Here is a 27,145-nt window from a genome sequence, read left to right as displayed (position 1 = left end):
AAATAAATTGCAAAAAAAGGACAGAAAATAATTATGACAGTTTGAGTACCATAACAAAGATTCATGATATTATGGTATTAAAAGTGCAGTATAGAATGCCTATAAAATTATGGTACTTAAAGTACCGGATAAAATACGATATTGATGGTATTTAAAATATTATATAAAATATACTAAACATCATGATACTTAGGGCGTGTTTGATAAGTAGAAGTTTCTGAAAATAGGAGTTAAATGTCCTACTTCCATGTTTGATATTACTGTGTGGAAGCAGTAAAGTGGAAGGGTGATCTTTCATGTAGTTTCTTTTAATGTTCAAATGTGTTCATTTTTAGAAGACCCCTTTTCCATAAAAAAATTAATAGAAGAAGCAATCTTTTATAATTTGCGGAAGAGTCCTTTCCACTCTCAAAAACTCCATGTGTCTTCTACACGATAGGTTATTTTAATAATATATATATATATATAAAATAAGAAAAAAAAAGGTGCACGAGTTTTTTTTTCAATTAAACTAAATTTAAGTTATATTTATGATAATTTATTTAGAATCTAAACCCAAAAATATCACTTCAAGAGAAAGAATATGGATCAATTTTTTAGAGAGAAAAAATGGAGTGAAATGCTGTTGAGATAGAGAAGGTCACAGGGAGATACCAAGTAGTATCCACACTCAAAGATACATCCACCGTCAAAATTAGGGCTAACGCCCATACCACAGTTATCCATTACACCACCATTGTCTCAAATAAATTGTTGAAAGTGGCAAAACCATAACTATATTTAGCCCTGGTTTTTTGATTTTCAACATTAGAATTAGATCGATCTCTCTCTCCTTTCTCTTCCCATTTTCACATTATTTGTCACTCTTAGACATCTTTGCACGTCAATGGTCTAAAGCACTTGGGCGCCCTTCCAGGGCAATTGTGTCTTTCCTTTTCTGTTCCTCTCTTTCCCGCGAAAGTGTTTCCCTCTCTAGGCTTCTGATTTCACCCGAATGACCTCCTCCCGCACATTATTTCACCGTCTAGTTCATCCGTTAACCAGAGAAAACAGCCCTCTCTCTCTCTCTCCTGTACCCATCAACTGTTTATCTGGAGGTATCTCTTCCATCTCCAGTTTCCTGTGCTTATCAGAGATCTAGCACTTTTTAAGCTGCTATAACCTCACTCTCTTTTTTTCTCTCTCTCTACAAGCTATCTATCGAGATCTTGGTTTACTATGCGGGCATCTAAATTGGGTTCGTTTCTCTCTCTCTAACCTGTATGACTTCTCTCTCCCTGTAAACTAGGTCTTCTTCCATTTACTTAAACTGCTTGCCAATATCTTCCTGCATCAAAATTGAGCCATTTAAACCTCTTTTGAGAATGGGTTATGACTGTTGTTCTCTCTAAACTCATTTATCTCCTTTCTTATAGACATTGGATTCCCTCTATCAGTTGACTGGTTCTTCTCTCTCTGTATTTGATGGGTTTCTGCAATGGGTTGTCTCTGGTTGAAATTCGAGTATCTTATGACCCTGTGCTGGGTTTTTTCACGCACCCATGAAAAACCAATGCGCTCATTTTGTTGAATTATGATATATTTGGAGGACCCATATGGAAATCATTGCCTGATTAGGTCATTTCTGCGGTTCTTCCACTGGGTTAGGGTTTTAAGGGTAATTTTTGGGTTATACCCGCCATGTCCGAGGATGTGCTAATGCATTTGTCTTCAAATTCGAACCAGTCTGATCCTTCTTTGCCCACAAAGCTTGCAAAACTCGAAGCTAGAATGGCAGGGAAGGGCGCAACAGTTCAGGTGCCATGGCACTCTGCTTCTTCGGCTAAATCTGGGACCAATGAAGAAATAGCCGAAACTTCAACTTCCACTGATTCAGACGATGACGTGAGTTATCTAATTGCTTGAATGTTATTTTTTTTCAGCTCGATCATTTGGGTTTTGAGGTTTTATCTTAGTTTTGTTGATTGACTCCTTTGTTTATATGGATAACTGTTTTGACAAATATGCCAATATTAATTTTTATTGCAACGGTAAACATAGAGCTTTTCTCTCGTGGGTGCAAATTGTCTTTAGTCCAATTATGTTTAATTGTCCATAGAACATTGTCTTGTATCTTCTTAATCTATATTTGATTGTAATTTGACGCAAGGTTCTGATAACCATTGATTCAGTGATTATGGCGATTTATGTCTTGTTGGGTATGACAATGTACTTTTCTTTTGGACCTCTAACATCATTTTTCTTGTATTGAGCTTTTATTCTTGGCCTTCTGATGATATAAATTATATTTCCAGGTTGGTGATGAATATTTAATACAACCTAACATTCAGAAGAGGCAGAGATGCAATGATGAGGAGCAACCATCCTCTTCTCATCAATCAGAGGCACGTTATCTAGTCTATTCTGTTTAAATTTTTCATTAAGCAACCATGTATGTTTGCATACATGCATGTATGTATGTACGTGCTTTTATTTTTATGCTTATTCATGCAAATATATATATGTTTGTCTGGATTGATATGATTGGAACAATGGGTGTGCGTAATGGGATTTATGTAGATTGCATGAATTGATGGTGCTACCATTTTTTATGTCATTTTGACTACTTATTTACCTTTTGCTCCTACATTAGAGGCCATTACTTTGTATGACTTTTTATTGGATGAACACACATATATGCACACGGACTTCACTAAAGATTTCCTTCGGTCACATTGATCATTCATCCGATAGAACAGAGGCTTTTATCGACCCTGCATTTTCAATTGCATTTATGGTCATTAGGGGCCACAGGGTTGCATAAAATGTCTTGAAGAAAACCTTAATTGTGATTTTTGATTAAAATGTAGACATTGATGAGTTGTTTTGTGCTGATCCAATGCTGCACATTTTACTGAGAAGTTACTCCATGTTTCATTAAAATCGAAGCAGATTATTGTATATTCGTGTAGTATTGGCCTCCTGGCATGATTGTTATGGTGCCGTGAATTGCACTGCTATGTCCCGGGATTGATTCCATCCTGACCTATGATGCAAAGTCGGAAGTCATCCTTTTTTCTCTTTCTGCTTATTGCTACTAAAGCCTATCAATTTATCCCTTATCATGTATAGTAAAGGTTGATTTTTTTTTTTTTTGTCGTTCCATTGTATATCATTGATCAGGGAGTAGTAGATGGTAGAACAAAGATCATGGATACCATGGACCTACAAATAGCTGTGGAAGAATCAAACCGTAAGAAAAATGGTCGTGGCCGGGGTCGCAGTGCGGCAGGGAGGGGGCGTGCTTCAAGGGCAAATGATACAAGCCGTGCAGTTGGGGCTTCTCCAATAACTACATTATCAAATGGCCAAAGCGAGAAATTAGCACATATGGTGAGATAACGAAGGGGACTCAAATGCACCATTATATAGAGTCAGCTCTTGTTTCTCCCTTGATTTCTACCCTTAACATGTCTTCTCCTTCAAAGGAAGTTATATGCGGATTAGGCGATGGGCGGGGAAAAAGATGTATCCCTCTAAAATGTTAGGAATTGACAATAGTTTGTGCATAAAATGAAAAGAATGTTCTATTTTAGTTATTTCTAAATGGTTAAGACTCACCTTTTATGTTTTCTAATAACTCTGAAATGAGAAAGATATTGAAAACCAGACAACACTTACTATGCTATGGGTTTCAGATTCTCTTTCTTGTGTTTTCTTCCTTTTAAATAAGCCTGCATGAACTTTCATTTTTATGCACTCGGATTGGGTTTTGTTGTGAAATCAGGCGATTCAATTTTTTGAACATTTTGTGTTTCATTTGCAGGAGAACTGGTCTAGAGAACAGTTTGACAAGGACGAGAAGGCTTCTTTACATGTATGCCATTTCACCTGAAATTTAAAGTTAATAATATTGTTGAAGATGGGATTTTTCTTTCTTAGAATATATTTGGATGGTTATGCACCTGACACAAGCAGCGCTCTGCTCTCAAATAGACTCGAAATAGTTTTTATGGAAGGATTTGATAATTCATGTCATTCTTTATTGTAAGGATTTCACAACCATTATCATCTTTGAAAACATCCCCACCACCTTTTTGCAATGTGCACTTTTCGATTGAAGTTAAAGCCTTTGATCATTCGCATTGTTTCTTCCTCTTGAGCTGTTATTAGGAGGAGCTGGCATCCTTGAGAGCCAAAAATGCATCCCTAGAAGAAGAACTTCCTAGAGCACGCCAAGAATCAGCTGAGCATCAACAAACATGCTGGCAATTAGAAAAGGTAATGATCAGCATTTGCTCTCCTCTTACTTATTTGGTTATGCTTCAAATGTCCAAAAATTTATTGAAGCAGCATTTTTGGTAGCTCAGCTGAGTGTTATGGTTTTTTCTGTCATATGTACAGGAACTGAGGGAGATAAAAGACCAGGAGCAGCAGATGAAGCCAAAGGTGTTCTAATCCTTGTCCTATACACTTATGCAAAACACTATACGTCTTTTTCCTTCCCCTATTGAATATTTTGAATTTATAAATTGGACATATGAAATACTTTGGCTCCGTTTCAGCTCAGAGTTCATTATCTTGAACGATATTTTTATGTGCATTCTGTGATTGGCTTTTTGTAACTTAACCTGCTTTTCTCAGTTCTTAATCAGATTGTTGCTTGGGACATGATTTAGATCTCTCTCTCTCTCTAGTTTTCTCTTTGGTACTTTTCTTTATTGATAGCGATCGGAAAATGGGTATTCTTATGAATACTTTCAGGTGGGTATTCTTATGAATACTTTCAGGTGTTGTCCTTTGTTCCATCTGTCGAGGTTTCACTGGGGTTTCCCATGATCATGGGCTTCATTTTTAATTTGATCCCTGGCTTTATTGTCATTGATCCCGGTTGTACTTTATAATTAACCGTTGTGTTCTTCCAATTTGTATAACTTTAATTTGCTCGCTTTTTCAGCGAATAAAAGTATTGTCTGATCTGCTGATAGCTGTTGCGAAAGCGGAGAGGCAGGAAGCAAGAATGAAGATACGCCAGGATTCCTTAAGGCTGGGAAATGTTGGCATATTGAGGTATACATATAATGTAATGCACTTTTAAAAGTTCACGATATTTCAGCACAATGATAAGCTTTCACATAGGGAGTTTATTTTGTAATTTTTTTTGACATTTTGGGGCTTGGGGAATTGTCCTCACTTATTCTCCAAGTTTCAGCTATCATATTTGAAAATAGTAAGTTATCTACATTTCCATCTGCATGTAAGAAAACTGCTATATGATCAATTTGTGATTTATGTTTTTTTTGATCATTTTATAAGTTATGAAGAAAGTTTCTAAAGGTTCACTCAATCTGACAGAGCTGGTACTGTTCTATCGGAGACATGGGAGGATGGTCAAGCGCTCAAAGATGTTCAAGCTCATCTTGTATGCTTCTTTTAGTTCTCCTTTTCTTGTGTCCATTCCATCCACTTTTGAAGCTCCCTTGTTTGGAAAAGCATACCATATATTGCATAGTGTATGGTACTCCTAAGTGTCATCTGCTATTCCTGACGAAGGAGATTAACCATACCTGGGTGAATGCCCAGTGGGCCCCACAATGGTTATTTTCGACTGTCAGTTCGCAGGGATGAATGGTCGATAGCTTCTAGGAGTACCATAAGGGCTTAATACTCTTCGAAGTATGGTGTACCTTCCCTCCTCTATTGCATGCTTTTAGGTGAATAATGTTAAGTGCATCATGTGATCTTGCAGCAAAGAGATTCTGGGAATGGTAATCTGTAATTCTTTAACTGAATTTAGCAGCCTAGTGGCATCTATGCTCTGTAATCAAAGTTTTTTGGTTAGTTATGGAGAAAGAAAAGTAGCCTCTGTTCAAGTGGTAGAAAACATCAGATATAGCATCATGAGTAACCATTTTTATGAGCTACCCAAAGAAAAAAATATGTACATTCATGTTGTTTCAACTCATGGTATTCTTGCTTTTTCAGCCACATATTCTTGCTGCAATTGTCACATTATTGATTCATTTACTATATTTTGATTTGGAATGCTAGTTTTGTAACTCAAGTGTAAGGGGCTGTGGAACTAATTTTGTTGCATATCCAATAGAGGTACTTATTGGAAACGAAGGAGGCTATTGAGAGGCACCGGAAATCATTGAAGAAACGACAATCTGGTAAGAATAGGCTCTTCTTATTAGCCTTTATCAATTTAAACTTCATATTTCCATGTCAAATTTGTTCATTGATGCTCACAGGACCATCTCATTGAATGTGGATACTGCTGAATTGGAAAGGACTATTTTTTTTTGATGAAGTTAACATTGTATTAAAGAGAAGGAGAATTGGAAAGGACTATTGTCGATGTGTCCATAAATAAAACAAGTTATGATTCACTAATGGTAATGGTAGCAAAAAACTAACCCTAAAATATGGCAATATAAATCAACTATACATTGTTTTCTCTTTTGGGTAGTTCAGCGGTTGGAAATCAAACTTGGATTGTAAATAGCAAAAGTCAAGAAAAACAAATCAAGCCCAGGCCCAATTCCTAACTATAAATTGCTAAACAGTGTTTTATTTTATTGCATTGTTATTTACAATGTTCATTTTCATTATGAAAATAATTATATATTTAGTGCTATAAGGACACAACTCTTGTCAGTCGCTTGGAGTTCCTACCATGTCATTTCTGCTACCATTTCTGGCATGAGTAGGAATAACCCGAATTTCCAGAATTGGACTATTTATGAATCGTGAATGAGTTATCACTTTACTCCATTAGAGTTTACCTCTCTCAAGATAAAAAAAGAAATGTCTGCTGGTTTATCTTTGCAACGGCATGCTGCTTGTTAATAATTAGTATTTTCCTGTTGACTTAGTGTCCCTGGTTGCTAATGATAGTCATATTTATTTCATGATGATATAACCTATAGATAAGAGTGATGGAAGTGATCATGATGGAGGAGTACCGGAAGAAGACTTTCTTATTCAAGATGAGATATGCAAGTCTCGGCTGCTCAGCATAAAACGGGTAAGCTATGTGAGCCAATGGACTAGTTCATTAGTCATAGTCCTCTGGGCCATAACTGTTGATTGAAATGATGACCATTTATGGAGGGAGTACGAGATCGACAGGAACAGGACATGACCACAGTACTGTGTCCCATTATCTGCCCAACATGTCCATATCAATGGATGGCAATAACCCCTATGGACTATGGTTGTTCATGGTGCATTGGACTAAGTCATGATGGTAATTAGACGACAAGCCCATGGACCATGTGGGAAATCATATTTCACTAGGGTTGTCCTTTTCTAGTGAAATTGTGGAGTGGATCACCATTGGGATCATGTCCTTTTCTGGTGGGTCCAATTCTCTCCATTATCGTCTTTTAATTGGATGGTGATGACCTCAAGGGCCTGTAAGTTCCTCATTGTCCATTGATAATGGTATAACCTTTGTGAATAATTATTGATGTTGACTTGTTGAGCAAATTTTACTATGTGCGACGTGCGACATTTTGCTTTCTTTTTATAGGAGGAAGAGATGTCACTGAGAGAGAGGGATCGCTATGAACTAGAAAAAGGAAGGCATATTCGGGAGATGAAGCGCATTCGAGATGAGGATGGATCTCGATTCAACAATTATCAAATTTTAAACCACCGATATGCTCTTCTAAATCTTCTTGGAAGGGGAGGATTTAGCGAGGTTTACAAGGTAAATCTCTTGTTCTGTTCTCTCCCATGTATTCTATCGTAGCCTTATGTTCATATAGCTTCTCCATTATTCTGTTTTACTAGAAAAAGAAAAGGAAGTAATGCCAAATGCATCTCAATTGGCAATTTTTCTAGCGCATTAAAAATGATGAGGAATTAATTCCAAATGCATCATATATTGAAATAGCCTTAGGGGATTCACAGCCTTGAAATTATTCTCTCATAAAAACAGACCTATGATCTATAAATTGCCTATAAAGGCATTCGTGAGATTATACTTTTTTGCAGTGATTTGAAGTGCGAAATGTCAAGCAGGCATATGATTTGGTGGAGTACAGATATGTGGCATGTAAGCTTCACGGCTTGAATGCACAGTGGAGTGAGGAGAAGAAGCAGAGCTACATTCGGCATGCAATTCGAGAGTACAACATCCATAAGACACTGGTGCATCCACATATTGTGCGTCTGTGGGACATCTTTGAGATTGACCACAACACATTCTGTACAGTCTTAGAGTATTGCAGTGGTATGCCAACTTCCTTCAAGTGAATGCTTTGCTATAGGCCAATGGGATACCGAAACTACAGTTCATTGGGATTAATGCCATCTGATGAAATGCTGGTCGGTAATGGAGATGGAGTGAGAGCCATCATAACTGGACTCCATTTGTATGGTTGCCGTCATTTTCTCTCTATCATTTTATTGGATGGTGATGAACCCAATGGGCTATGACTTCTCATGGTCCATTGAACTATGTTGTAGATATCTATACTCAAATACTTTGAAATCTATTGTATATTATCCTATAGGAGGGAGAGTATCATATAATCCAATAGAGTATGGTGCATGATACCTGGAAGAGGCATCCACCATTTGTTCCCAAAGATGGAAAGTGGAGATTGAATGCACCAGGTTGAATGTCCATGTGGGTCCCACTATGGTTAATATCCACTTTCTATAATCAGGAATGGTTGGTCATACCTCTTTGGAGTAATGTAGACCACAGTCCATTAGATTATAGTATATACTTTCCTCATATGCTGCAATGCATTGGGATCAGATCATTTATTGCTCTGATTTCTTTCAGGAAAAGATCTTGATGCGGTGCTAAAGGCTACCCCAGTTTTGCCGGAAAGGGAAGCTCGTATAATAATTGTTCAAATATTTCAAGGACTTGTATACTTGAATAAGAGACCACAGAAAATTATTCATTATGATTTGAAGCCAGGGAATGTTCTCTTTGATGAGGTTGGTGTTGCAAAAGTGACTGATTTTGGTCTGAGCAAGGTAATGGAAGATGATGTTGGATCCCAAGGTATGGAGCTTACTTCTCAAGGAGCTGGAACATATTGGTATGCATACTTCTTTTTTCCTTTTCCTATTAGGATCTTTATTTATTTATTTATGGGGTTAGTCCAGCAGTAGGAATCAAACTTGGGGTTAAATTCTTTGCTCTGTTTGAATGTTGACCTCAAAAAATTGTCTGTTGTCTGGTTTTGGATTGGGCTGATTATGAGCTTACTGTTTCATGTATTTCTTTAGGTACTTGCCTCCAGAGTGCTTTGAGCTCAACAAGACACCGCTTATATCATCAAAGGTGGGTAGTTGCTTTTTATTTCTCCTTTAAGGCTAGCATACCATTTCATCATGACAACTCTCTCGACCTCTCTCACACACTTGGATTTCTCCCACTAGATTCTTTTTAGAGCCTGGCATCTTGTCAAAAAGAAGAGAAGAGAGAGAGAGAGATGAAAAACAGGGCGGATTTTCATCCCCCTTTTAAAGAGAGAGCAATGAAAAAAGGGAGCATATTTCTACCCCGTTTTGGAGAGAGGGAGAAGTCTTCTTTTTACAATTAGTGCCAGTTTTTTGTTAAGTCCTTTAGGATTAGAGGAACTCTATTTCTATATTATCTGCCGTGTTTCTAAACAAGTTTAAATTAGTGCCCCCTTTGTAGCCTTGTAATTTGTAGAAATGTTTTGTATCTGCAACCTCTCTCTCTCTCTCTTTCTGGTTTTCTTAAATTGCTATTGTTTTGGAGCATAGGTTGATGTTTGGTCAGCTGGTGTTTTACTCTACCAAATGCTCTTTGGTAAACGCCCATTTGGCCATGACCAGACCCAGGAAAGGATCTTACGGGAAGACACAATTATAAAGGCCCGCAAGGTGGAGTTTCCATCACGCCCCTCGGTGTCAAATGAGGCAAAGGTGAAACCATTATTATCTCATACATTTATTTATTTATCTTGTCAGATATAAAGGAAAATGAATTAGGCCTTCCAGGGGCACTTATTTCCTGACGAAGAGATGGAAACCTCACCTTGTCAAGTTTTGGCAGTTCCATTTTTACTTCTGGTCTCAACTGGGCTTAAAATTTCATCTTTGGTTTCAAAAGATCTCACTCTCACTAAGGGTTTTTGAAATATTTTCTAGATTACCTCTAATATGGAAATCCATGCCTGCTACTAATTCCTTTTTTTTGTCCTTTTTCTTTTTTTGATGGCTATATTACCACTCTGCACTTTTGTAAGAGAGAGAGAGAGGCTAGATAATGAAAGTTACACATGAAGATTTGTGACCATATACTTTCAGCTCGTCTTCACTTCCATTACTCTCTATTTTCAGGACCTCATTCGGCGATGCTTGACATATAACCAGGCCGAGAGACCAGATGTTCTGACCATTGCCCAAGATCCATATTTCTCATATACTAAGAGATAACACCACTCAGCAGGATTGCAGGGGAGAGAGAGGGTTATTTTTGGGAAGGGAGAGTATTTGACTTTGTTTTTGGTTAAGGTGATGTAGTCCTCACATCCAGTTTGTGGGTTCTGCTCACCTGGCAATCTGCAATTTCCTCTTCAAATTTCTGTACAGTTTGTAAATTCTTTTGTTGCCTCCATATTTAAACTCAGTTTCATCTTTTTAGAGCCAGATTTGCGGGTTCCTTGAGATCTAGAATGTGTTAGCATTGTGATGCGGTAAACAATATGTTTGCAAATTTAGGCACTCCTACAAAAGTAATTCTAGAGAGAGACCGAAAAATCATTGAGATTTGACATTCAGTTTGAAACTTTCAAATTTATATATTGTCAGTGGAGTTGCCTCAGCAAACCCCCAAGTGACTAAAATTGACCTAACAATCTAACATAGATTATGAATATGAATAAGGATTGTATATTGTGAGATTATTTATATTTGTATAAAGTCATGATTGCTCCTGGTCATTATATGATAAATTGAATGGTTTTGGGAGTATTTTTTTTTTTTTTTTTTTGAATTTTGAGTCTATGACACTTATATAATCACCCAATTCGAAATCTATCTGATAAAGATTGGACCTTTTTGTATAAAAAAGAAAGGGTCTCTTTGTGTACTTTTTTCTTATGAATGACGTTCGCTTGATTCTAAGTTTCTAACAAAGACAGTATAACAATAAATTGCGTTGTTACATTGCGCCCATTTTCAATATTTGTCCCCAATTTCACTTTAAAGGCTTTAGTGCCGTGCATATAGCCGGGGAGAGAGAGAGATGGAACCCGTGAAAAAAAAAGAAAAAGAAAAAGAAAATAGAAAATAAAGCTCATCCAAGCACAAAGAGGGGGGAACCAAGCAGCAAATATTTTGAGAGAAAGCAAAAGAATAATACGCAGCAAAAAATATTTAGAGAGAGAGGAATCCAAATTATTTTAATTTTAATTATTTTAAAATTTGGAGTGTCCACTCTTTATATCAAAGTGAACTTAATAAAATATTTTAAAAAATATTCATAACAAATAAATTGACCATAATATTCATGTAACTTTTAGAGGTAATTTAATTAATTTAGTTTTTTTTGTAAATTATTTTTTAATATTTTTATTAGGTTCATCTATTTTTCAATAGTAGACTTTCAAAATTTCAAACTAATTGAATTTATAAAAACAATTAGAATTTAAATATAAAATACAGGGCCAAATTGAATTTGGACTATTGGGTGTTTACTGTGGTGTAGTGCTCAAGTAGAGGACTGATCTCAATCTCTATAGAGAGAGAGGACCCAACAGATGAACAAAAACAAAATGAAGCAGCAAAGTATTTAGAGCCACCCAAACAAAGAAACCATCTACCTTACCTCTATCAGAAACATGGCTTCATTTCCATATCCAAACACAATCTCATCCTACGCCAACCTCCTTCCCACCCTAACCCTGCAACTTCCTGCATCTCCAAACACTCGAAAAATGAGTATAATTACAAAATGTGAGGCTCCGGAAAGAGAGAGAAAGAGTGAGCTAAGCATCGGATCGCCTATCATATTTGTGGAGGCACCACCCACTTTGAAGACTGCAGATTCTATGCCTTCTCTCAAGATTAACAATGGTTTTGTTAAGCCTGGTGATGTAGGGAGGTAGGGACTCTCTCTCTCTTTGTGGATAATATTTGTTTAATTCTATGATATTCTGTCTAATTGCTCGCTATCTATGCAAAATTTTTCTGTTTAATTCTTTGATATTGCTCTCTGTATCTCTATTAAAAAAAAAACAAAACAAAGGAACCACAAAGATAGAAGAAAGAGAGGGATTGGGTAACCCTTACCTTCCCCTATTCAATCCATTTTACTGTAGCAATCAAATTCTCTCTCAGGAAAAAAAAAAAAAAGAAAGGAAATTTATTTGATAAGAAAATCAACCTCTATATTTTGTTTGCTACTGTTTTTTTTTTTTAATTCAGGTTTTAAATAGAAGTACTTTATTAATTAATTATTTTTTATTTGAATCTGGATTTATTTTGAAATAAATGGAAACCTGTTTCTAAGAAAATCAATCTCTCCATGAGTTCTTTGCCACTGAAACTTTGTTCAATGAAATTTCGGGATTTAGATAGAAACAATTTCCTAATGCATAATTATTTTATGGGCAGAATTGTTGCAAGAAAGCCCAAGGATGTGTGGGCAGTGCGGCTCACCATTGGCACTTTCCTTATGGATGCCAAGTATTTCAGGCCCCTAGATCTCGATGGTTGAACGGCTAGGATTTGCATTTCAAGGGGCTACATGCATGGTCCAATAAAATCTAGAGATATATTCCTATTTGTTTTCCCATAGACAGATGCAGTTTTTAATCTTTCGTTCGTTTATGTACTCGTGGTTATTAAAACGCAAAAAGGAAAATACCATTAAAGTAGGAAGTTCACCCAAGTCTGTATATTATATTTTCTTTGAAATAGAATAGCAAGGTGTATTTCTTTTCAACGAGTAAAAGGAAAACACTTAAAAACACTCACGAATGCCGTTGTATTGTATTCCACTCATGTGTTCGTCACCGTTTAAAGTCAATCGAATGGTCACGATTGTTTAATGGTATTCAAATTTTACATAATTTTTTTACAAATATAATTAACTTTAAATTTAGTGGGTATATGCATCTTAGTGAAGAACACCTAAATAAATTATAAAAAAATATTTAAAATCATAAAAATGACCAAATTACTGCTAATAAATATTTTTTGGGGTATTTTTTTTTTAATACTAATCTTTAGATATTTTAAGTGCGAATTAGTTAGATATATTGACTCCCCAAGTTTCAGATAATTAGACTTATAAAAATATTAAAATTCAAATATTATTGGATAATTATGACCAACAGTAGATAATGATGAATCATGAATTAAGTATTGTAGAAATTCAATCAAGAGTATTTTTAAGTGTTATCCTAAATAAACTATTATTAAAAAGTTGGCTTATGCAGCGATTGAGTTCTTGATTCCCTTGTGATCTTTAACCACTCAAGTTCAATTATATATATATATATAGAGAGAGAGAGCTAGCTGAGGCTCTAAACAATCAAATTTGAGCCTACCTCAAAAATTTTACTAGAAGAGGTTGTTTTGATGCTCAAATATCTTCAAATATCAAGATGCATGGACATGAGAAAAACTAGATTTCAAGTTTTAAAAATAGTGTATTTTGTAACGCATTTTTGAATCGTCAATTTTCAAGATTTTCATAGATCTGTCGATCTACACTATTTTTGAAGATTTAAACTTCATAAATAAATATAAAAATATATTTTAAGCATATCACAAAGATTTCCAATACTGAAACTACATTTTTCGATACTATTTGAAGGTAAGCTCTAATTTGATTGTTTAGAGCCATGACTCTCTCTTTCTCTCTCTCTCTCTCTCTCTCTCTCTATATATATATATATATATATATATATATATATATATATATATATATATATATATATATATATATATATATATATATATATATGGAAAAAGTTTATATAAGGATGCAACCTTATAATGTAGAACTACGGATGCACCTTAAAAATCCATCGAAAAAGGTAGTTTTAATGTTAGAAAACCCTTTGATTGATCATCTCGACATCGAGATGTATGACCATGAAAAATAAAATGATTTTAAGTCTAAAAAACAGTGCATGTTACAACATATTATGTACATCGTCCATTTTCAAGATTTTCGTATGTTTATAGATCTACTTGATTTTAACCATTTTTTAAATTTAAAATTTTATAATTAGATATAAAATAGATTTTGAGATGATCCTAATAACATTTTACATCAAAATTATATACCATGATAAAATTTGAAGGTGCACCTTACCTCTACAGCGACGGATGCATCCGTATGCCAACTGCACTATATATATATAATGGGTTTTGTTAGGCTACACCAATTGGTCATCAAAATAAAAAAAAAACCTTACCTCATAAGTCATCGAAAATTCCAATTCAAGCAATGGAAAATGTTTATATTGATCATCTCAGCTTGAACATTATGGTTATGAAAAAAAAAAGGATTTTTAGTTTAAAAATAGTGTATATTGTAACAAATTATCTATGCTATCATTTCATTCTAAAAATAAGGGTGTGCCTATCTGCAAGATCTGTATTATTTTTTGAGTATCAAATTTTATTATCATAATCGAAAATTGATTTTAGAAACATCATAGAGATTTTTCTTGCCGAAAATACTTTCTGGACGAAGACTTGAAAGTGAGGCTTTATTTTGTTTTTATAAAGCCTAGGCCTTGTATAAGGTACCTATCTTACACTATATAAGTAACATATACCTTTAAATTTTGCCAGAAGATGTAGTTCTAGCATTAAAAACCTTATGAAAACTTGAAAATCCATGCTAAACTTTAATTATGAAATTTAAAATTTAAAAAATAGTGCAGATCAAGTATATTTATAAATACTTAAAAATCTTGAAAACAGACTTTCCAACTTCAAAACACTATTATTATTTTTCTTTATATCCATGCATCTCCAAGTAGAGATGATCAATTGAAAGCCTTTCCAACTTCTAAACTAATTTTTGAGATGTACCTTACTTCTATTGTATAAGTTGCAACCTTACATACCAACTCATGTTAAATAGTTTATTTCTCATAGGTATTTTTTATTTTAAAAATTAAAACGAGAAGAAGAAAAATTGTTTCATGCGAGCTGGACGTATTTCTACAATATGTGGTCCAAATTCTAAAGCATCCATTTTAAAGATGTATGCAGATAGGTGGTCCATCATAAAACAATTGTAACTAACAGTCCAAATGCTGTTTTAATATAATTATTATTTCTAGTTTTCAATTTTTTTGTTTTCATATTCATGATCTCCATATTAAATGTTATATATAATCTAAAAATTAGGATCAAATTATATTTAAAAGTATATTTATTACAAAGCCGGCATTTCTACAATATGCGGGCTAGCCGGATGCTAATCGCGTCCTCAGAAGAAATCAGTCAAGAAAGTAGGTTTCCATAGATCCAAATCGCCCACCCATCGGCCATTTTTAATTAAATCCTTGGCCAGAATGAAGAAGCAATTCGTCCATGAATTTATGCAGAGAGCTTATGGGAAATTTAGTAAAATATAAGTAAGATATGGATTATTCAATATTTTTCCTATTTGGAACTATTCCAACTCATGATAATTTAGACGTGTATTTTAAAATCAAATAAAAAAAATCTGGTACACATATAAATTCCGATAGTGTTCCAAATTTGGCATGAATCCAAAATTTGCCGGCCGCTTCTCGTATCTGCCGTCCAAATCAAAGATGAAATGTCTCGTTCACTGATTAACTTAGAAAAAAAACTCTCGCTCTCTAACCCAAATATTTCATACTCCTGAGGTAGCATACTGTCTATTCACTCCCTCAAGCAAAATCAATTTTGGATTATTTTTAGGACTCCAAATTTTGGGCTGTAACCTCTTCAGCCCACGTGATATATTCAGGAAAAGGATATTTCAAATGGTTTTTTTCCAAATTGCATGCTCTACGGGATTGAAAAAATAATGTATGAATAAGATCTAAGTGCTATAAAACTCAAAATTCAAATTCTGTTATTTTAAATATAATTTAGTTGGTTCCTAAACTTCGGATCAAAAAAATCATCTAATTTTAGATAAAGATAACACTTAATAAATATTATAGGAGATATAACTTACTAGATACCTACAAATCTTAGGAGCTACAAGAAGCCCCCCTAAAGTTTATGGATCCCAATTTTAGGAGGTGCCTCCTAAAATATGTGTATGCCAATTTTGCAGAGAGCAATAATTTTTAGTTATAATTTGAAATAGTTATAATTAATTTATATAAATTATAATATATGTTATAAATATTTTGTTACAATTAACTTTGTAATTATATTAAAATACAAATAATATATGAATAGTATTTCAAATACTTCAATTATAATCTGATAGAATATAGATTTATTATAACATGTATTATTATTAGGGATTGCTTATAAAGAGACTATTTATCTTTATTACAAAAAGGTCACAATTATTCTCACTCATTAGATGTCAAATTGGATGATTTAGAGTGAGTCATGAAATTAAAATTTTTTTTTTGGAACTTTGTGTCTATTCAATGATACTCTTATAATCACTAATTTTGAAATTTAATGGACAAAAGTGATTGTGATTTAATTGTACAAAAGATAAATGATTTATTATAAACTTATTATTATTTTAATATTTATATAATATTATATAATATATTTTTATAATTAATTAATTTATTTTTTATCGAGTCCCAAAATATATTAAAAATACCTTCTATTAGCAATTTTGTGATATTATTTACTTTTCATAACTTTAAAGTAGCTTTAAAAGTAGAAGTCTAGCTTTTAAGTTATCAAGCTTAAATAACATTAAAAGATCCTAATTACTTGAGGAAAAACTAAAATAATTAATTGAAAAAAAACTAAAATAACGATGATGAACTGTTATGAGAAAGATGTGTTATTATTCAATTTTTAACCCAGATCACTATAATTATTATTGACTTATTGAACTTTGTTTTTATATATCATTCTGATAAATGAGATTATCTAACCTTTCGAGCAACCCCCGATCACCTTCTAATTGAAAGTCAACTATCTCTCTGGAAAACTTCTCCTGGGAAAATTCTCCCTCTCTCTCTCTCTCTCTCTCTCTCTATAAACATTTGAGCACAAGAATGGGGAATGCACTCCCTCTCATCGCCTTTTGCAGACCATGCGTCCTTCTCATCCTGGCCTCAATGGCCTCCCCAAGATATTCTACTTCATACCCACAATCCTTGCTCTCGTAACATCTCTCTGCATCATTTACTGCATCAATCTCACGTCAAATTACACTGGTTTTCTTCTCGGGAAACCCTATATCGGCTCTTTCCTAATTCAAAAAAGGATCCCTTTTTTACAAATACCCAATTCAATCGATATCAAAACTAAGGTACCTTTGCCTGATTCAGGCAACAGTGAAAGGTTATCAGAGGGGGAACTTGACTTGAATATTGGTAAAGGTAAGTGGGTTTTGCTCTTGTTCTTCTAATTTCTTATCAGTAAGACTTTACTTCGATGGCTTACCAGAGAAAAGAAAAGGTTGTGTTTTTTTGGAAGGAAAATAATAGGAAAAGGAAATGGGAAGAAATTTTGGGTTTTGATGCTTTGATGCTCATAACAACTCTTTTATGTTTGTTCAATGATATTTTAGAACTGTTGTGATAATATATGGATACCCCATATATCTGACTGTGTTTTATGCTCTATTCTCTTTGAAGCATAGAACATGAAAAAATTTGCAGGTTACTTAAAACTACTTACTTTTTTGTTTCAGAGAAGAAATATAGTTCAAACCCATTCTGTCCCTTTGTTTAAATACGAATGACACTGTTGTTTGTTCATCTATGTTTCCCTCTAATGAAATAGTGATGAAAAATGCCTCACTAATTTCACAGTGTAGAAAGGCCTTCCCGCTAATATCATCATCATCATCATGGCATCTTCTCAATTAATTGCTAGACAGATCCTAGTAGCTTTATTAGGGATCCTCAGGTATTTTCTCGCTACTTCTAACCTTGTCCTTTTGAGCCTTCCATTTAAACTAACTTGCAATTCTTAACTGCTGTACTGGGTTTGAGCCACGCATGACCAGCCCACCTAAGTCTACTCTCTTTTATCTAATCACCTTAGATGCCGATAATATCTCTATAGTAATAATTGCTCCATGTATGCATGCGAAGTATGAGAGTTTTAGGCTTTTAGCAAAGAAGCAATATCATGTAAATTATATGAAATTATGAATAATGAGAGTACCTTTTAGAATGTATGAAGCTGTTTAACAAGGACTGTAATTTTGAGGGAAATCAAAGTATGATAAAATTTGATGTGGGTAAGAATGGTAAAGCAGTCTTTTGGGCTCTTGGGTAGTGGGATTTGGGACCAATCCAATTGGAATTAGAAATCAGCTTCTAACTTCACCTTAAACTACCTTCTGTCACATGAACTTCTTGCAATAATAGTGTTTCAAATCTTCCAATCATATTTCTTCATAAGACCAAAAGTTGAAGTATGAAGACACAAGGGCTTCTTTTGGGGTCTTCCATTCTCGCGCTATTCCTGCACGAGTATGCCTAATTTTTTTTTTCACAATGACAATTACAGTTAAATAGGTGTTACATCCTTATTTTTCTGTGCAGAAAACAATATCAACAATGGCGTTTTCCATGATAAAATGGTCTTCCTCGAAGATTACAAAGCCATGAACAAGAGTTTAAAGATTTATGTTTACCCACATAGCAAAGATGATAGCTTTGCCAATGTGCTATTACCTGTGGATTTCAAACCAGGTGGAAACTATGCTAGTGAAAGCTACTTTAAAAAGTGCCTCATGAAAAGCCACTTCATCACAAAGGACCCCAAAGAGGCCCATCTTTTCTTCTTACCTTTCTCAATCGCAAGTCTTCGTCATGACCCACGAGTTGGGGTACATGGAATTCAGGATTTTGTGAGGTCCTACATATATAACATTAGCCAGGCCTATCCTTATTGGAATCGAAGTGGAGGAGCTGATCACTTTTATGTTGCTTGCCATTCAATTGGGAGGTCGGCCATGGAAAAAGCAGTTGACGTGAAATTCAACGCAATTCAAGTCGTGTGTTCTGCTAGCTATTATTTATCTGGATATGTGGCTCATAAAGATGCATCCATGCCTCAGATATGGCCAAGAGAAGGAGACCCTCCAAAAGCAGGTTCAACAAAAAGGTATATGATAGATCCCGTTTGTAACAATCTGTGATAGGTACTTCTTCATTTGATTGAGCATCTGAGCTGATCTCCGTTTTAGACTTATGTTGTTGGATTTTTAGACACTTTTGCTTGCTTTCATCATCTGCCAATTGTAAATTATTGTAGTGTTGAGCCTCGTAACATCCACAGAAATATATGCATATATTTGCATCTCTCCAGCTTGTCTGTGCAGGTGCTTACACACACAAACAGAGAGCCTATTGTAGATGATCCTGGTTATATATAATATTTAAGGCTCACTTTGATCCAGCTTTGGTTAGTTTCACAGTGTAGAGCCATGGGCTCTGGTTTGATGGAGATCTCACTGGTTTTCTTTGAGTTCCATGAATGTGGGATTACAAACGAACCATTATTTGGTAGTGTAGTGCTGCTGCCCTGCCAGGGATTTGAAGCGACGTTTCGTTTCCCTTTTAGATGATTTCGTTCTTTACTCACTAATTCTTGGATCGACAACTTACAAGGTCACATATTGTGTGTCCAAGGATGAATGACTACATTACTATTTTACAAATATAAGGATACAAGTATCTCAGACATATAGGAGTGTCAAAAATGCTAAGCCTGAAGTTTTCCTTTTAGGCGCGACACGTCCATTCATCATTTAGAGCTGGGGTATTGATGGGAGCTCTGGGTAATTTATGGTGATATTTGAACAAAATAATATCAAGGATAGGTGTCTAAGTTTATGAGTATCAGACACGGGTATTATGTCCATGGTGTGTCAACACATGTTGAACCATTTGATAGAACTTAAGTGTGATTCCAATAGGCGATAAAATGAGAGAAAATAGATTTAGGTGGGCTGGCCATTTGTAGCAAGACCCAATACAACATCTGTTAGGAGGTGCTAGTTGGTTTAAGTGGAAGGCTCAAAAGGAGCGAAGGGTAAGGCCAAAAAGAAATGGTTGGAAGTAATGAGAAAATGTGTTAGGACTTAGGACCTCACTGAGGGTATGACCCTTGATAAAGCAGAATGGCGAATCGAGATTCGTGTAGCTGACACTAAATAGTTGGGAAAAGACTCTGATATATATATATATATATATATATATATATATATATATATATATATATATATATATATATATATAGAGAGAGAGAGAGAGAGAGAGAGAGAGAGAGAGAGAGGGAATTGCGTCCATTAGTATCAATCGATCTTGTACTTAAAAAGAGTGCATTTTAGCAGAGTTGTTTGTGGTTCACTTGAAAACTCCCATTGTGGTATTTCCCATATTCAATCTAAAGGTCAAGAACTGAGTGACAGGAATCATGTCTCTCTTATGTGGAATTTCCATTATTAAAGTTGATACGTTACAGATAAGAAAGAGTTTCAACAATTTTCAATTAGCAGATTCTCATCAGAATGAAATAGGTTTCTGAATTTTTCCTTCATGAATCAATGATATTGCTTACTCATGATATCTATACTCTTTTCTTGATAATTAACTTCCATGACAAATTGAGGAGAAAGCTATTTCATCATCGTCCGAGCCTTATCGCAAATATTTCTCATTTGTTTCAGGGACAAACTAGCCTTTTTCGCAGGGTCAAATAACTCACCAGTGCGCCAAAATCTTCTTGAACATTGGAGAAATGACTCTGAAATTTCTGTCCATTTTGGGAATCTCTCAATCCCATATTCCAAAGCTTTATCACACAGCAAATTCTGCCTCCATGTTAAAGGCTTTGAAGTAAACACAGCACGAATTGCAGACGCGCTCTTTTATGGTTGTGTTCCTATAGTCATAGCCAACCATTACGATCTCCCTTTCACTGATATTCTAGACTGGAAGAAGTTTTCTTTGGTTGTTGCTACCCTTGATATTCCTCTGTTAAAAGAAATTCTACATGAAATAAGCTTTGAAGACTACGAAGAGTTGCAGCGGAATGTGCTCGAAGTTCGAAAGCATTTTCAGTGGCATAAGGTACCAGAAAATTATGATGCTTTCTATATGGTTATGTATGAATTGTGGCTTCGAAGAGGGTTGGCCAGAATTCCGGTGCCTGAATCCAACCAACTGTACTTTTAGAGAAAATTTCATGTAATATGTTGACTCTAGTTCTCAAAAATGATTTTGTTGTGTTGTTCATGTGTGTGTATATCATCATCATCATGATAGCCCTTTTCCCAACTGTGTGTGTGTATATATGACACAGAGTGATCCAATCAAGCAAAATAGAGAAATTGGAAGAAGCATTAGCCAGTAACAAAATTGGAGCATCCTAGGAATAACCAGAAATTATTCCTTACATAATCAAATATGAGAGAAAAGGATACAGGAACCCCAAGCACAAAAAGGCAAGAAAGCTCAAGCTACATTCCCTTGTTACAATCTTCAAAAACTATGGAGAAAAACTCAAATGACATTCATGGTCTAAGGACCACTGCAAGCCTGACCATCGTACTGTTTTCAATGGCTCCTGCATCAGCCTCTACATAGACTTTCATGGTCTAAGGACCATGGCGAGCCCGACCTTTGTGGTCTTTTCAATGGCTCCTGCATCAGCCTCGACAGAGATGGTCATAAGTGACTTTGGCCTCCATCCATGTTGAATCAGTGCACTCGCTTTGCCATAGTTGTTGATTTTTGCTTTAAATGTGGTTAGTGGGTCGAAGGCCTGCATCATGCCCAAGGTTAGGGTATCGTCACTTTTAGAGAAAGTATGTGAGAGCTCAGCTCCAACTGCTGTGTTTTTGAGGGGGTTCACAGTGTGAAAGTATGAGGCTATCAGTGTATCTCCCTTATTGTTCCTGGTTTTTGGAGAAAGCCCCAAAAAAGAGATCAGGAATTAATTTGATAAAGTAATTGACAGGCAGCTTGATGAATGTAAGAGAGAGAGAGAGAGAGAGAGAGAGAGAGAGAAATTTCCATGACTCACAAGTTCAGTGAGGCAATTATATCTGCTTGAGAGAAGCTTAGGCCTACATTACACTTGGTGAAGGCCCCAGTGGCCGAGTCGAAAGAGACATCAGTACCGAAGGCAAATTCTCCAGTCCCTACAGTGGTACTGAAATTCACCATAGGGTTTGCCGTCAAGCCGACGCTCGTTGTGACCCCTACATACTCATGTAAGAACTGAAGCTCTGCCTGCAGTCACAGGCCACAATACTTTTAAGAGTGTGTGTGTGTGTGTGAGAGAGAGAGAGAGAGAGAGAGAGAGAGAGGGAGAGATGTAATGGCATAATTTCCGAACCAATATTAGTGCCAAGTTGATTATGACAGAAGTGAGATGCAAGTTTTAGGCCTACTGATAAATTTTGAACTCTGGTCTTGCAACAATGGTGTTACCTTGGCGGATCTTTGATCAGGAATTGCATAGCTAAGTATGGCCTTCGCCCCAGGCGCTGGTTCATCAACCGTCATGGTAGCAAAGAGCTGGAAAATGCAAATCCATTAGTTATCCCAGAATCGAAATACTCATATAATGCTAGTTAGAGAAACTGAGAGCAAAAAACATGTAGAAGAAGAAAAAATAGAAGAAAGAGAAGAAGAGGGAAAAATGTGAATTATTGGATGTATTACATTGGAGTTTATGTCAACTTTGATATCTGTGGTAATGTTCTTCTTTCTAAGCTGAGTGCTCAGATCAGCTACAAAGAGGTCTCCTATCTTTGCCCCAGTTGTTGTAACTGTCTGCAAATTGAACAGAGAGAGAGAGAGAGAGAGCCAGGGCAGGGTAAGATTCAATTAAAGAGCTCCACCAACTTCTTAAAACAAAGAATTTGATTGCAGGGTATAGTCATATGACATATCATACAAACTGTATGATCATGGGGTGAAAGAAACCCTTCTTTAAAAAAGAGTATGTGTTTCATTGGGTTCGTACTTGTTAGCCTCAGTGTCGTGGTCTCATAGAAAGAATTAAAGATCACTATAAGCTACCCTGTTTTCCTTGTGAAAATCTCTCTCTCTCTGTTGAATGTCACTTTGCTACCTCTCTTCCATGTTAAGATCTCTGACTCTGTTTAAAATGTCATCAAGCTACCTGCTTTCCATGTTAATCTGTGTGTGTGTGAAGTGCCAATAAACAACGTATTACTGATATTCATGTTCAGGATAGAAGAAATAAGAAGTCATTCATAGAATTAGTCATCGAAAACCTAAAAAAGAAAGACTTAGTCGTTGATGCAAAATCCTTGAGAATTCTGTTTTAAGCAAAATTATGGTAGGATCGACGCTATATCGCCCATCAATTCCATCATTAAATCATATAAAGAGAAATTAAATAAAGGGAGAATATCCTTGTACTTTTTAGTTTTGGTTTTCATATCTGATAGACCAAAATATGCAAAATATATCTCCTAATTCTTGACCAACTTTTCTCACTTTTAACAAATTATTTAGCCCTAACAAATATAAAAAAGGGATGTTCATTTTAAATCCTCCTATTTACTCTTTTATCTCTTTAATGGGAATATAAAAAAGGCATGCTCATTCTAAATCCTCCTCTTTACTCTTTTATCTCTTTAATGGAGAGAAAGAGTGAGAGACACCGGAGAGAATGCTGGAAAATAGGTAGAGAGAGATTTAGGAGAAAATCAAAGAGAGAAAAAGGATGTGTTTAGAAATGATACGTGTTTTTTATATTTATTTGGGGGTAAAAATATTAGGTTAGAATTTTTATGACCAAGTTAAGGTTTACCTTGAGATATAAAACTTAAAAAAACAGATAATTTGGAATCTTAAAAAAACTTCTAATGTTGAACTTTGATACATATCTAAGGAAAATTTAATCACTAATCGGTCTTTTTTGGACAGATATAATCAATCCATGAATGATTTCAAGTTTTCGGCAAAACCCAAAAGAAAATTAGATCTGTACTGAAAAAATTAATCAGAGTTTGTAACCAAACAAATAAAAAATAACCAAACAATCAGAAATTGTACAAAAAGCACAAAAATTTTAAAAAATAAAGAAAACCCATTTAAGAAATGCAAAAAATTACCACTCCTGTTGGTGTGCAGGTTGTAAGAACAAACTTCTGATCAGTCTGGTAATCCCTATACAGAAGATCTGAAAAAGAAAAGTAAATAAATAATAAATAAACAAATAAATAAATGACAAATTGGTGAAGAAAACTCAGTAATTATAATTCCTCATGCAAGAATTTCACAACTGAAAAACATATGGGAGAAAAAATGAAACCAAAATGAAAATTACTGATATTTCATAATTTCATATAAATACCTCTAGCTTTTTTCCCAATTTCAGAGTAAAGTCCAGGACCCATTTCTTTTTTGGGGTTTGATTTTTTAAAAAGGCCTGATTTTTCACAGGGATAGATTTGATGAAAGAGATTCAGGTTTGCTTTTTGATGGATATATTTTTGATTCAGATTCCATTGGAGTATTTCTTTTATATCACTTTCAAAAAAATTATTAAAAAATTAAAGGTCCGAAATTTCGGGTTTTGTTTGGCATGCCTGAAATTTCGGCAACAGCAACATGGAATTTGGGGTGGCAGTTACTCGTTGATTTCGTGGGAGATGGAGCGCGAAATTTCGCCGAAATTCATATGTCAAGAGCTTAAAAGGGTCACAGTTTAATGATCATCGCTCTCTTTCTCTCTCCAAAGCTGATTGCAATGTGTCGAAATGAGATATCAATCTACGGCATGCAACTACGCTTTTCTCTCACTCATGTGGCATCTCTGGATTCAATCCTCTCTACTAAAAAAATGTGTACATAGATGTTACAAAACTTAAAAATAAATTGCTAAATTTTCCCTCAATAAAATTTGGAAAGAATGATAAAAATAAAAACCTTGATAATTCATCTAATCGTATTAAGAAAAAAATTATATAAAATTACAACCTTAAAATGTAGAATTAAAATACACCTAAAAAATCCACCGGAAAAACTCGTTTTGATGTTAAAAAGCTTGATAATTAATCATCTTGACATCTAAATATATGGACATAAAAAAAAAAAGAAGATTTCAAATATAAAAAATTGTATGATTTGCAACATATTATCTAGACTGTCTATTTTCAAAATTTTCATGTGTTTATTAATCTACTTGATTTGAACTATTTTTAGAGTTCAAAATTTTATAACTAGAGATTAAAATAGATTTTCAAATCATCCTAAAAAATTGACACCAAAATTATATCTCATAATAAAATTTAGTAGTGCGTACTAATTTAATTATTTAAAATTACAACCTTATACGAACCGCATCAATTACATTATTACCCTTTTTTCCCTGTAGTCCTGCTACCTACCCAACCACGAAGCATTAGCTGGGGCATGGCTTCGTCAACACCACACCTGAAGAACCACCAAACGGAAATATGAACTTTACGTACCCCCTCCCTCGCTTCTCTCTCCGAATAAAATTATGAATATATGAACACGAACCACGAAACAGAAATATGAGCTTTACGTGCTCCCTCCCTCGCTTCTCTCTCGGAATAAAATTATGAATATATGAACACTTCAACTACATGCTCTGTCTCTCTCTCTAAAATCACATACGTTTCACCGTGAAAGTCTAGAGCACAAATCGGTTTATCGATATGTGCTTTTCAGATGGGTCTGCCATCCGAAAGAATATGAATGAAAAAGTCGAATATAAGTAGGTTTTGTTGAAAGAGACTATTTATTTTTTTGTACATGAAACTCACAATCATTTTCACTCATTAGATGTCAAATTAGATGACTTGGAATGAGTGATGAAATCTGATAATTTTCTTTTAGAATTTTGTGTCTATTCAATGACACTCTTAACTACCCATTTTAAAATTTAAAAGACAAGAATGAATGTGACTTTTATGCACAAAAGATAATGATAATATTTTTTGGATCTTTGTGTATATTCGATGACATTATTACATTTAAAAGACAAAAACGATTGTGACCTCTATGTACAAAAGATAATTGTACTTTTTGTAAACAATCTCATATAAATAAGGATCACATGGAGACGAAAATCTTGGCACAATCGTTTCAGGCAGAGCTACAACTAGAGGTGCAACTAGACCACGCCGGCCAGGCGCTTTTGAAGGCTCAACCTGTCCTGGGTTAGGGCTCCTTCATGGGTCCCATCGGACCAGGCTGAGATTGCAATCAAGGCCCATAAGCTCAACAAAGTAGGTCTCAGGTCTTTTAGCCGTGGCGTAGGCCCCAAGCTCTAACCTGACATCGGGAGTTCCATTTCTGCCCGTTCGAAGTTGCCATAAAAACAAATCAAGCACCGTGTGCGCGTAGTCACATGGGCGCTTGAAATGGACTTTGTTCGTAGAGCTACACGACTGTTATCGATTTCTAATCTCGCATTTCAGCTCCACTGGAATCCAAATAGGACCCTTTCAAGACAAAAAAAATTCTCCCACGTAGAAAAAAAAAAGAATAGAAAAAGAATCCAAGAACCGACTACCAAAATTCCACCACCCAAAATACTAACTTATGTGTACTAGTGGTCTATTCATAGTTAGCAAGTTGGAAAATAATAATATATCAACAAACTAAAACATCGGTAATAAATTAGTTTTGCTCCAAAAAAAGGTAGGCCAAAAATATGGATCATCAAAAATTAGGTAAGAGAGTCATGAATATTTCATATTTGGATAAAAAAAACGGAGTGAAAAAGTTGCATATGTAAAGATAACAAAGTATAAGATTATGAGTTACCATTATTCTACAAAAGTCTAAATACATTAAAGCCATTGAAAAATAACTTTATATCCTTATATAGTCATATTCGATAAATATTTTTTTAAAACTTCCAATAAATACAACATGGTTTACTCTTTCATCATGACACAAAACATATAATAGATTTATTAGGAGAATAAAATGAAACAACAACAATAATACTAAACACAAAACAAACCATATTAGCAAAC

General features: G+C 34.8%; 4 protein-coding genes across 9 annotated transcripts; 3 read left to right on the top strand and 1 right to left on the bottom strand.

Annotated features, from left to right (window-relative positions):
• The first annotated feature begins 1,212 nt into the window (after positions 1-1,212).
• TSL (Protein kinase superfamily protein) lies at positions 1,213-10,629 on the top strand. Of its 2 annotated transcripts, none has more exons than XR_016052064.1 (16): positions 1,213-1,884; positions 2,295-2,384; positions 3,163-3,372; positions 3,806-3,856; positions 4,153-4,260; positions 4,384-4,428; positions 4,937-5,049; positions 5,335-5,401; positions 6,086-6,152; positions 6,912-7,009; positions 7,517-7,696; positions 7,984-8,221; positions 8,783-9,047; positions 9,238-9,292; positions 9,742-9,903; positions 10,321-10,629. XR_016052064.1 is itself a non-coding variant. In XM_020676372.2 (16 exons), the coding sequence occupies exons 1-16, from the start codon at positions 1,681-1,683 to the stop codon at positions 10,414-10,416; spliced, it is 2,022 nt and encodes a 673-aa protein (XP_020532031.1). In that variant the 5' UTR covers positions 1,213-1,680; the 3' UTR covers positions 10,417-10,629. The 2 variants fall into 2 exon arrangements, 1 of the variants encoding a protein (XP_020532031.1); XM_020676372.2 differs by having other exon boundaries at positions 8,011-8,221.
• A 676-nt stretch (positions 10,630-11,305) lies between these two features.
• CRR42 (DUF3148 family protein) lies at positions 11,306-12,928 on the top strand. The gene is made up of 2 exons (XM_006826311.4): positions 11,306-12,085; positions 12,598-12,928. The coding sequence occupies exons 1-2, from the start codon at positions 11,823-11,825 to the stop codon at positions 12,698-12,700; spliced, it is 366 nt and encodes a 121-aa protein (XP_006826374.1). The 5' UTR covers positions 11,306-11,822; the 3' UTR covers positions 12,701-12,928.
• Positions 12,929-16,987: 4,059 nt separating this feature from the next.
• LOC18421565 (putative glycosyltransferase At5g11130) lies at positions 16,988-21,386 on the top strand. Of its 2 annotated transcripts, none has more exons than XM_006826310.4 (3): positions 16,988-17,510; positions 18,687-19,251; positions 20,819-21,386. In XM_006826310.4, the coding sequence occupies exons 1-3, from the start codon at positions 17,222-17,224 to the stop codon at positions 21,324-21,326; spliced, it is 1,362 nt and encodes a 453-aa protein (XP_006826373.1). In that variant the 5' UTR covers positions 16,988-17,221; the 3' UTR covers positions 21,327-21,386. The 2 variants fall into 2 exon arrangements, with proteins under 2 accessions (XP_006826373.1, XP_088718130.1); XM_088862004.1 differs by lacking the exon at positions 16,988-17,510 and adding an exon at positions 17,951-18,042.
• A 95-nt stretch (positions 21,387-21,481) lies between these two features.
• LOC18421563 (mitochondrial outer membrane protein porin of 34 kDa) lies at positions 21,482-24,737 on the bottom strand. 4 transcript variants are annotated; one of them, XM_088862005.1, is made up of 6 exons: positions 24,487-24,737; positions 24,245-24,312; positions 22,821-22,931; positions 22,587-22,673; positions 22,177-22,385; positions 21,482-22,048 (listed from the first exon to the last, which is right to left on the bottom strand). In XM_088862005.1, the coding sequence occupies exons 1-6, from the start codon at positions 24,527-24,529 to the stop codon at positions 21,742-21,744; spliced, it is 825 nt and encodes a 274-aa protein (XP_088718131.1). In that variant the 5' UTR covers positions 24,530-24,737; the 3' UTR covers positions 21,482-21,741. The 4 variants fall into 4 exon arrangements, with proteins under 4 accessions (XP_088718131.1, XP_088718133.1, XP_088718134.1 ...); XM_088862007.1 differs by having other exon boundaries at positions 21,482-21,915; positions 24,487-24,733; XM_088862008.1 differs by lacking the exon at positions 22,177-22,385 and having other exon boundaries at positions 21,482-21,915; positions 24,487-24,657.
• Positions 24,738-27,145: the final 2,408 nt, after the last annotated feature.

Source organism: Amborella trichopoda, chromosome 3 (genome assembly GCF_054954075.1).
Source record: "Amborella trichopoda isolate Santa Cruz 75 chromosome 3, AtrichopodaSantaCruz75HAP2 v2.0, whole genome shotgun sequence".
NCBI lineage: Eukaryota > Viridiplantae > Streptophyta > Magnoliopsida > Amborellales > Amborellaceae > Amborella > Amborella trichopoda.
Note: the sequence above shows the minus strand (reverse complement) of the source record. Positions and strands in the feature narration are given on the sequence as shown.